This window comes from Crinia signifera, chromosome 1, assembly GCF_055691185.1.
Source record: "Crinia signifera chromosome 1, ASM5569118v1, whole genome shotgun sequence".
NCBI classification, from domain to species: domain Eukaryota; kingdom Metazoa; phylum Chordata; class Amphibia; order Anura; family Myobatrachidae; genus Crinia; species Crinia signifera.
The window spans coordinates 357,270,196-357,281,440 of NC_139217.1; the positions used below are offsets into that span (position 1 = coordinate 357,270,196).

Below are 11,245 nucleotides of genomic sequence, written 5' to 3' on the forward strand. Positions count from 1 at the left end.
CAAAGAAACAGGTGTCCAAGGGGGAGGAGAAACCTGCACAATGACGGGCAGAGACTCCCCATTCTGTACTCGGCGTGGGGGGGGGGTCATCTCTTGCAATACTAGGACACTTGGGCCTTGTTGAACCAGGATCCGTGGGTCCTCAATATAGTGTCTCGGTTACAGGATCAACCTAGAAGGATCTCAAAGAAGGTTTTAACCTACACCCTTACCCAGAGAAGCTCACCGCAGAACACCCCTTTTAGGGGCGGCGAAGTCTCTCCTGAAAAAGGGCGTAGTGGTCCCCATACCGCAGGAGGAAAGAGAGGGGGTTTTACTCCATTCTTTTCTTGGTGCCAAAACCAGACAATTATTTCAGACCAATCTTAAATCTGAAGTCATTAAATCACATCTGTGGATGGATCATTTCAAAATGGAATCACTGAGATCGGTTCTGTTAAGCTTGGGGAAAGGGGAATTTCTAGCGTCCATGGACATTCAAGACGCATATTTACATGTTCCCATTTGCAGAGATCATCAAGCCTTACTGTGTTTTGCAATAGGGAGTTTACACCTACAATTTCAAGCTCTTCCCTTTGGACTGGCTACAGCCCCAAGAGCAGGGCTGGGCAACACCGGCCCTCCAGATGTTGATGAACTACACATCCCAGCATGCCTTGCATCAGTTTCAGCATGGCCACATAGCAAAACTAATGCAAAGCATCCTGGAATGTGTAGTTCATTAACATCTGGAGGGCCGGTGTTGCCCAGCCCTGCCAAAGAGTATTCACGAAGATTATGGCAGTGATGGCGGCAGCTCTGAGATTACAGGGCATTGTAGTCATCCCATATTTGGACGACCTGCTGTTCAAAGCAGAGTCGACAGAGAAGCTACAACAGAATCTTTCGACAGCTATTCAGTTTTTACAGGTCCACGGATGGATCCTGAATCTACAAAAGTCATACCTGTGTCCTACTCAAACCCTACAGTTCCTGGGGGTTATAATGGATACACAGCTTTACCGTGTATTTCTTCCATAAGCAAAAGCAAGGGATATTTGCCAGTTGGTGCAGACGATTCTGAGGTCTCCTGCGCCATTGGAATGGCAGTGCCTAAAGCTCCTGGACAAAATGGTTGCAGCATTCGAAACCCTGCAGTTTGCTCGGTTTCATTCTCGACCTTTCCAGTGGAACATTCTGGCGTGTTGGTCAGGGGATCCCAAGAACATGAAGTCAGACAGTGATTCTGACTCAAGAGACAAGGACATCGTTGATTTGGTGGACAGACATGGACTCTCTTCAGTGGGGTCGTTCTCTTCAGTCGTGGGAATGGTTAGTGGTCACCACAGACGCCATTCTTCAGGGCTGGGGAGCAGTTGTTTTGGATTTGAGGCTTCAGGGTCTGTGTTGTGGATCACCTGGATAGAATCAGAAAGGCATTCGAACGGTAAGTCCTTACAAAAAATCCCTTTTTCTACAGATAACAGAAACCTCTGCCCATTTGGTGTCACGTTTTGAAGAAAGACCATACTCTGTGCCAGGAGCTGCTTCTTTAAAGGAGATTTCAGATGGGAAACTTATTGACAGCTCCCTGAAATCTATTTACGTGGGGGCAAGTGTGCTGTTTCTTTCGGCTATGGTGGTTTGTTGGGTCAACAAAGCTGTTGAAATGTGGGCATCTCTGCTTGCTAAAGGCCTGCAAGTGGAGAGGCCAATAGAGGATTTTCTCTTTTGCATAGCACATCCAGAGGTAGATAATTCCTATGGGTGAAGCTTCCAGGTATATCTGTTCTCTGGCTTCCAGGTTATCAGGGATAACTATTTCTGCTCGCAGGCCTCTGGCTAAGGATTCTGAGTTCAGAAAGTCAGTAGAAGCACTGCCGTTTTCAGGAAAGGTCCTGTTTGGAGAGGAGTTGGCTATATGGCTCTCCCAGGATGTCTGTGTTTTTTGCTGTCTGTGGCCACTGTCCTTAGCATTTGCCCACCAGACAAAAGGATCACTCTAAAAGGGGGCAATTTCCAGATGTTTCTTAGTGCCACCCATGATTTTTACGAAGGTCAGGGCGGTTATGATGATGTTGCTCTCTCTACAGGGAATAACAATGATGCCTTATCTGGACGACTTTTTTCATATACAGTTGGAGCCCCTGTCAACTTTGCTCCTTAGGTCTTGGCTCACCATGGCTAGCCATGGCTATCCTATTGTACTCAGCAGCAATACAATGCATAGAACAATACAGTAGGGGATTAGCATAGTAATCATATTACTCACTTAATCCAATTAACAGGCTAAATGAGGAGGGTTCCATCTGTACTGTAGGTTCCTTCAGTGGATCAACTCCTGCAGGACTTCGAGACAATACAGTCCATTCTCCTTCGAAACAATTAGCTTCTCAGTTATCCAAACTCCCACTTACAACCTACACAAAGACTTCTCTTCCTCTGTATGGTGTTGGATATGACACAACAACGAATTTGTCTTGCACAGGACAAAGTGACGGCTCTTCAGAAAATGATCCATTTAGAGTTACTCCACAGACAGGTTTTGGTGCTTCTGTGCATCAGATGGCTGAGCCGGATCGTGTCGGCTTTCGGCACTTCCTTACGGCCATTTTCATTCTAGGATGTTCCAGCTCAATGTCCTGTCACAGTGGTCGGGCTCACAACTGCTGTCTCTCCTTAAGTGGTTGGACTCCCGTCACCTTCTGCAGGATGGAGACTTGGAGTGTGGAAACGGACAATGAAGCTGGTGTTGTGCGGGGAGCACTTCCAAGGTTTTTGGCCTCTACTAGAGGTGCAGTTACTAATAAATATTTTGAAGTTGAGAGCCTTTTGGCTCTATAACAGGCTCATCTTCTGCAAGGTGGTGTGATTCAAGTCCAGTCGGACAACACCACTTTCGTTGTGTACATCGCTGGGGTGGCACAAGAAGTCATATGGCCATGCCAGAATTTTCGAGGGTCCTGGTGTGAGCGGAGGCCCATGCCGCCGCTCTGTCGGCCATGTTCATTCCAGGGAATTGGGAGGCCAACTACCTCAGTTGGCAGGACGTGGATCCTGGAGAATGGTCTCTGCACCATTATGTCTTTTTGGTTGTTAACTCGCAGGTAGTAGTGTTCCTCAGGTCGACATCCTGCCCTACAGGAACAATCACAAGCTTCCCTTGTATCTATCCCACTCACAGGATTGTGATGTTGCTGTGGATGTGGTCTTAGCCCCTTGGGAGTCTAATTATCTGTTTCCTCTGTTGCCTCGTCATCTTCAGTGAATCAAATGGGAGCCACTCAGTTTTCTTAATGGCTCCTGACTGGCCCCGCAGGGCTTAGTACTCCTTCTCTGCAATCTGCTCTTGTACGATCAATGGCCCCTTTCTTCTGAAACAAGATCAGTTACAGTAGTGGCCTTTAACCTTTTGCAGACATACAGCATCTTCATTTGATGGCATTGTTGTGGAGTGGGCCCTCCTGAGGAAGAGAGGTCTTCCCTCAGTTCTCATCCCTACAATGCTTACCACCTGTAAGGAGGTTACATCCTGTCATTAGTGTTTTTGGAAAAATGACCTTTCCTGGTGTAAAGGTAGAGGTTTTTCCCCTGTGACCTTCAAGATCTCTCGGCTCCTCCTTTTCCTGCAGGCAAGTTTAACTGTCTTGGTCCAAGTTGCTGCCCTTTCTAATTTATTTTCTAGGAGGTTTATGCAGTTGACAGACTTGCAAACCTTCTTTCAGGGGGTAATTTGATGGCAACCACCATTCCCTCCTCGCACTGCTTCATGGGATTGGGATTTGACTAGATCAAGTGGGTACACACGGTTTGATTCCATTTTCGAGTAGATTTCGACTCTTGACCTGTTCATTTCGATTTCAATCTCCTACCTAAAGGATCAGGAACGATGTGAGATCAAATTGAAATCGAATGGCAAATAAAGTAGTATCGAATAATAAATTGAATGGAAAATCGTGACAATCGAAAAGGAGTAGACCTCGATTTTCACGATTTTCCATTCAATTTATTATTGGATGTGCACTACTTGATTTGCCAATCGAATACAGCAGTGAACACATTAGATCTGCACTCTCTAGTGTATTGGAATCGAATGCTAATAAAAGCATTTGATGTGCTTTTGATTCGATTTTGTTTATAGAAGCCCCCCGGGCTTGGTGGTTTATCGAAACCTAGACTGGTGGGTATAGAGAGGGTCGATTCACTCCAATGCTAAGTAGAATTAAAGTATCAGGCACCACTCATCACCCATCTGTACCCCAGTGTAACTGCAGTGTTCCCCATTGATTTGGAGAAACTTATTTGCTGGTAAGTACCAAAATTCTGTATTTATTTGCTAGGGGTTTTTTTTTTGTTCCCCATTGATTTGGAGAAATGGATTTACTGATAAGTACCAAAATCCTGTATTTATTTGCTGGTTCTTTTTTTAGGAAGACAAAACAACATGTAAATCATGAGGTAACTGACAGTTTTGTAAGTAAAGGATGGGTGTCTTTCCTGACCGCCATGATTAATTGGTTTAACACTGTCTTTCTAGTTCCATGTTCCAAATAAAAAATGTATTTTGCAGTCCTCCCACATTTGAAGCTCCCTCACTTTCCTTACTGTAAAGACCACTTTCCGCTGATTGGGAAACCATATTTCCTGTTGTCTCAAGGGATATCCTCCTGTCAGTTACACTTTTTTAAAGTTTAAAAGTTCATTTATTTTTGTTGTATTTAGTCTGAAGCTGGACCTTGGACCTTTTTTTCTTTTCCAGGAAACAAAGTTTTGTTGGGTTTCTTTTTGGTTTCTGTCAACTTCAACTTTACGTACTATTTGTCTGTCCTTGCCTTTGCAATTTAATAATAGTTGATGGCAATTAAAAATGTTGCTTTATTAGCAAGATTAACATTTCATATTTTGTTATGGCTGGGTTTAGAAATATGTAAAAATGACAACTTGGCAATCATTTCTGCAACAAGTTTTTAGTATGGTGTAATATGTGTTAGAATGCCATTGTTTCCTCATTTTATATGTAACTTCCTAAAATGAGTCGGTGGAAAGGCTTTTCATTTATATATACCTAGGCTGTACTATTTCCTAATCGGCAAACAATAATTCATCTGTATATTCCACCAAAGGGCTGGTCCTAATGTTTTATCAGAAGAAATACTATTTTTCTAAATCCTAACGGTACTTGCATTTGCCTGTTTGGAGAAAAATATATATTTTAGCATGTGGATATCAGTGTTTGTGGTTATGTTTTTTCTACATTGTGATACTTGTGCTTTTGTCCAGTATTCAATACACATTGTGCAAAAACTGGATTTTTTATTTGTAGATTGTCCCATGGAGCTAAATTTACAATATACATGATGTGGGAAATGTGTGTTAACAAGTAATTAGTTAATTAGACCATTCTGGTTCTTTATTTTAAGACGAAAAACAAGCGGTGTAAGCTGTTACCTCTGATCCTGGCAGCTCCACTGGATGTGGAGAAAGGAACCGTGATCATGGTGGGAATTCCTCCAGAAGTTGAGAGCTCGGACAGAAAGAAGTAAGGTCCTTTGATTTTAGGAGCTTGTTAGTCTTAATACAGTTCCCATTTATTAAATGTAAGAGGTTAACAGGGTGTGATTGGAGGTCAGACTCTTTGCTGTGCCCTTATCCTAATGCAGTGATGTGAATAATGTGAAGGGTTCTTCAGTCCACATCAGACACTGATGTCCCTTATGAATAATATAAGTCCATCTGTAATCGCAACTTAAAAACTTACTTTAAATTAAACTAATGATTTAAAAATTGCTACACTGATCTGGTGGCTAAACTATATCATCAAGTATGATGCCACTTTAAGTCATTAGCATTTATAATAATAACAATAGAATAACAATCCATAATTACTGTTTTTTTAAAGATTTTCTTTGTAGTGGAGAAAATCAGTTGTGTTGTATGGTCTTCATTTCATGATGTTAGTCATACTGGATTTTATGGTCCAGTGTTTTGCATTATATGGTGGTTACCCCAGTGTTTATGATGGGTCATAATGAAGCCACTGACCAATCTTTATTCAGCAAGGATACTGTAGTGTCTGGACATCTGGGGAACCACCAGATCAGGTAATGGAATGCACTGTACCCTAGGGTAGCATGATTAAGTATAGTCTATCTTAATGAGACATGGTTTCTAAATCCCTATCATCATTTGTGTATGTCTGTTACCTGCTAGGAATTAAAGCAAATTGTGTTTTTACAAATTTCTAGTTTCTTTGGCCGAGCATTTGAGAAAGCTGCAGAGAGCACCAGTTCTCGGACACTTCACAATCAATTTGATATGTCTAGTAAGTTGTCAACTATTATTATCCCTCCCTCTACATTGTAAGCTCTTGGAACAGGGACCTATTCCCTCCTGTTCTCACAGCCCTCTTCAAATACAGCTGCCTCCTACTCACCGATAATCTACACCAACATCTCCTCTCTCGTAATCGCTCATCTCTTCCAATGGCAGCCTGCCCCTGGTAGTACGCAGACAGCGTACTAGGTCTAGGTCTTTAGTGTTTCAGTTACTGTAATGTTAAGTTGTGTAGTAGATGAATAACAAAGAAGAAAAAGTATGTCTCTACGTGGTGCACCTATTGAGACTCAAAACGAATAAAAATGAACTTTTATTGACAATTTTTTGAAAGGCGAAATATAAAAACACACAAACATAACATATACGCAAATGTGTTAAAAACGATGGCTCTCCGACTCCACACACGTATTGACCGTAGATCAGTGTGAATTTTTACAGGTATTATTTTAGCCGACACTCTATATAGTAATAATTGTATAATTCAAGGTTTTAGGTGTCTTAGTGGCTGATTGTCCATGTGCGTAGGTGCAGAGACCTGACAGAGGTGTGGTGATTGGTGTGATTTAGTACATCATAGGGTTTAGGTCGACTGACAATTCTTAGGCCCCAGATACAGTTTTCTCAGTCAGTTGTCTGGGTGTCTGCCTAAGGTGCTACTATATTCTGACGTGTTAGGGGCTCTTTATGGATAAGGTTGACACCGATGTCGACCAGTACCCCAGGTTTGTCACCAAGGGGGTCTGTCGCTGGCTGCCTTTATAATCAGGGCCAGGTATCTCTGTATCAGTTGTCAATAGTCCATAATATCTTCTCAATCTGTGAAGACGAGTCAACACGGGTGTCGACTATATGAAACTGTGTCAAATACAGACGTAGCTCTGACGTAGTGTCAAATACGTCTGTATTTGACACAGTTTAATCTGCTGGGCATAACACGTATTGACGGATAAACAGTAAAAAGTACTAAAATAAAGTTATGCACAAGATTCCTGAGATACTCTAAAATTGTACCAAAAGACTTCTCAGATATAAAGGAACGACACGTGCAAACCTTCTAGAAAATACTTACCATCAGTGGTTGACGCATATAGTCGACACCCGTGTTGACTCGTCTTCACAGATTGAGAAGATATTATGGACTATTGACAACTGATACAGAGATACCTGGCCCTGATTATAAAGGCAGCCAGCGACAGACCCCCTTGGTGACAAACCTGGGGTACTGGTCGACATCGGTGTCAACCTTATCCATAAAGAGCCCCTAACACGTCAGAATATAGTAGCACCTTAGGCAGACACCCAGACAACTGACTGAGAAACTGTATCTGGGGCCTAAGAATTGTCAGTCGACCTAAACCCTATGATGTACTAAATCACACCAATCACCACACCTCTGTCAGGTCTCTGCACCTACGCACATGGGCAATCAGCCACTAAGACACCTAAAACCTTGAATTATACAATTATTACTATATAGAGTGTCGGCTAAAATAATACCTGTAAAAATTCACACTGATCTACAGTCAATACGTGTGTGGAGTCGGAGAGCCATCGTTTTTAACACATTTGCGTATATGGTGTGTTTTTATATTTCGCCTTTCAAAAAATTGTCAATAAAAGTTAATTTTTATTCGTTTTGAGTCTCAATAGGTGCACCACGTAGAGACATACTTTTTCTTCTTTGTTATTCATGTATATTTCTGATGTCCAGTGGTAGCACACCCCTGATGAGTCCCATGTAGAAACTCCTAATAATATACTTACCTGGGGGTCCATCCATCATCCTCGATACTTATGAGGGTCCTGTGCGAGTAGCAATCTCTCTTTTGTGTTCCTAAGTTGTGTAGTACCCTGTATTGTTCTAATGTATGCTATATGTATGGTACTGCACTCCACTTGTCATGGCATAAATATAATGTAGGAATAATAATTATGTCTATAACTGAATGGTAAAACTCTGAAGTTCAAAAGAGCCAGTATGAACTTATATTGAATGCCTGCTTTTTTCACAAGGACTGAGACGTACTGTTTGTATGTCTGCGGCCAGCAGCACAGTAGCTGCCATAATGGATTTAATGAGGTCAGATTGTGAGTGTTTAGTGTGACTTGTGCCCTCTCAACATGTTGTGAGTGACTGGAATTTTACCAGCCAGGCTGAGGGGTTTTGTTTCCTTTTTCCTTTCTGCTAGCACTTAGGAAGGAAAAATGTTGCTTCCTGACAGTGTACTTTTTAATCTCTTCATAATATTTTATATTCCAAATGACATACCGTATATACTCGAGTATAATATACTCTAGTATAAGTCCACCCGAATATAATATAACCTAATTTTACAACAAAAAACTGGGAAAACGTATTGACTCTCACTCGAGTATAAGCCGAGGGGGGCTTTTTCAGCATAAATGTTCTGAAAAAGTAGGCTTATACTCGAGTATATATGGTATGTATGTTTTGTTGAGACTATTTTTCATCCTTTTTTTTTTCTGGTGTAATTTTAATTTAGTCATTGATTTGAGGACAGAAGACCGTAGCAAGTTCCTGGATGCTCTCATCTCGCTCCTATCCTAAGGTATGCTGGGTAAGATGCTTTTGGGTATTTTACTGCAGTTTATGTAAAACCTTAGCTGCCATTGAGCTATAATATTTATTTGCCAATATGTCCTCCACCGATTTCCTGTTTATATACTAAGATGGGAGTTCTATTGAAGATGAGATGTTGATATGGGCAACCAATCAGATTTTATCTATCTTCTAGAAGGTGCTAAATAAAGAAGATTCTGATTGGTTGCTATGGGCAACATCCCATCTTCAATATAACTCCCATCTTAGTAAATAAACCCCAATATTTCACACGCTTCACATATTCCACATGCATGTTTGCAGAGGAATCCTAATAGTATTAGTTAAAACAATGAAGATTGCTTAATCCCTAATAGAGACAATTCACCTGAATTTGTAAATGGCATTTAATGGTCGTTCCAAAATTAGTTGCATGGACAAAGTTTAATGAACTGTTTCTGTAAATGAATGTAATATGAAGAGACTGTTCAGCTAACAGACCTGGATTGACTCCTGCTGGATCTAGACCAAAATCTTATGACCAGAATATATAACATTACTATTGTAAATTGTCCTATTATGCTGGCAATTTCAGAGGTGAGCGAGTTAATGCTGTTGATGAAGTATGGTTTTTTTATGGATTGTTTTGCATCATTCGGCTATTAAGGCCTGGATGCCATCAAATTGAACAGGGTTTTGTTTTCTTATTGCGTTAGTTGTATTGTAAAAGCATTATCTGTACAACAATCCTGCTAAATGCATCACTTGAGCACACATTTTAATGCTCCATACCCAGTTTCCTTTGCATATGTGTGATTTAAGCCTTGATTAAACAAATAAAAATAAAACGCTTATGAAATAAAAAAAAGCAGGCAAGTAGATTTCACTTACTAAAAATACATATTTGCATATGGTGCAGTGCTTAATTAACAGCTGTATAAATCCTTTAAAATAGCACGCATGTGTAATGTTACAGTATATACAGGGGTCTTCTATTTGTTGCTGAACTGTAGTGCTGTGTACACAGCGCAATTTTGGCAATTTTTTTTTTCTAATTTTGGCTATATTGCCAAAATTGTAAGGACAGGTAGCCAAAATCGCACTGTGTATGGGGGCTTGCCATACTGATGCACGGTCCTGTGGCGTTTGTCATGCACAGTCTATTCTACTTGCGATACTGTCTTTCTACGAGATTGTAAGGAGGGCCATGCTGCTCAATGGACCATGATCTGCACTCCGCCGGGTCTCGGTGGCAGCCAATATTGATTTTGATATCTGTGGCAGGCAATCAGCCCATGTGTACACTCCTTTGGCAACAGTTTATGTATCTTTTCATTTTTTATAGATTTTTACATTTGACTGGGTCAGATTTCCAGAGAAACGCTTTGTGATTCAGTTTGCATTTAGATTGCATAACATCTAGCAAGGGAAATTTTACTTGTTCAAGTTCACACCTCTATAGGGGTGTGAAAAAGAAGCAAGTAAGATTATTTTTTTCCCAGTACTGGATATAAATCCACACATATGAAGATTGTTCCCGCTGACTTTGATCTGTACCTTTTGTCTCACAGCTTTCATGCTTTTCTTCCGTTCTTATTTGTATTAACATTTTCTTATATTTCAGGGATAAAGCATCATTCCTGTGGACCCTTGTGTTACATCACATCCTGCATCCGTGTGTAAATGTGCTGTTTTATATGTGTTTTTTTACATGTCTTTTATGTACAAACTTAAATTATGGCATTTCGGCAATAATGTAATGTTTTATTCACCTATCCCAATCTTGAGTAGTTCCCTTTTAAAATGTAAATAAAATAACTTCAAGCTATGAGAAATAATTGTTTTGTGAGTTGGATTTTTTTTTTTTTTTTATGTTTATTTGCCTAATTGCAGATTATCTATTCACTGGTCAATGTAGTACCCAGGTCCACAGCTAGGAGGCACATGCTTTGGGTGCTGGACTTAAAGGGGTACAGAGACCATGAGGGCTGTGGAGTCTTGTGTACTGGAAGCGGGAGACTTCCGGAAATGCTGAACGGATCATTAATATTTGGGGAGATAGGCTGTTGAGGCAGTGGGAGGTGCTGCGCTGCCGCTAGTTGCATGGGTCAGCAGCAGGGAAACAGTGCCTGTTTCAGAGTCCAGAGTGGCTGAACAACGGAGGTGTGGTTTTGTGTAGGAGCCAGCACCTCAGCAGGGATCAGCGCAGCAGCTGGAGACAACTTGATGAATGTCAGCTGGTGCTGTGTGAGGAGACTTCACATGCGAATGCAGGGGATATCCATGTGTGACTGAGTAATAGTGGGCAGATGTAAGCAATAAATTTTGTGAAAACTTTTCTTTTAGGCTAATAGTTTAATATTTTGCTAC

At 41.1% G+C, this 11,245-nt stretch overlaps 1 protein-coding gene across 2 annotated transcripts in view; it reads left to right on the forward strand.

Annotated features, from left to right (window-relative positions):
- Positions 1-10,713, forward strand: part of CDC45 (cell division cycle 45) — a 59,003-nt gene extending 48,290 nt beyond the window's left edge. The window contains exons 16-19 of one of the 2 annotated variants that reach the window (XM_083149301.1): positions 5,400-5,518; positions 6,225-6,301; positions 8,820-8,894; positions 10,500-10,713. In XM_083149301.1, coding sequence (XP_083005427.1) covers positions 5,400-5,518; positions 6,225-6,301; positions 8,820-8,884 — 261 coding nt within the window. In that variant the 3' untranslated portion in view covers positions 8,885-8,894; positions 10,500-10,713. The remainder of the gene's footprint in view (positions 1-5,399; positions 5,519-6,224; positions 6,302-8,819; positions 8,895-10,499) is intronic. The other variant, XM_083149293.1, reaches the window with a different exon arrangement.
- Positions 10,714-11,245: the final 532 nt, after the last annotated feature.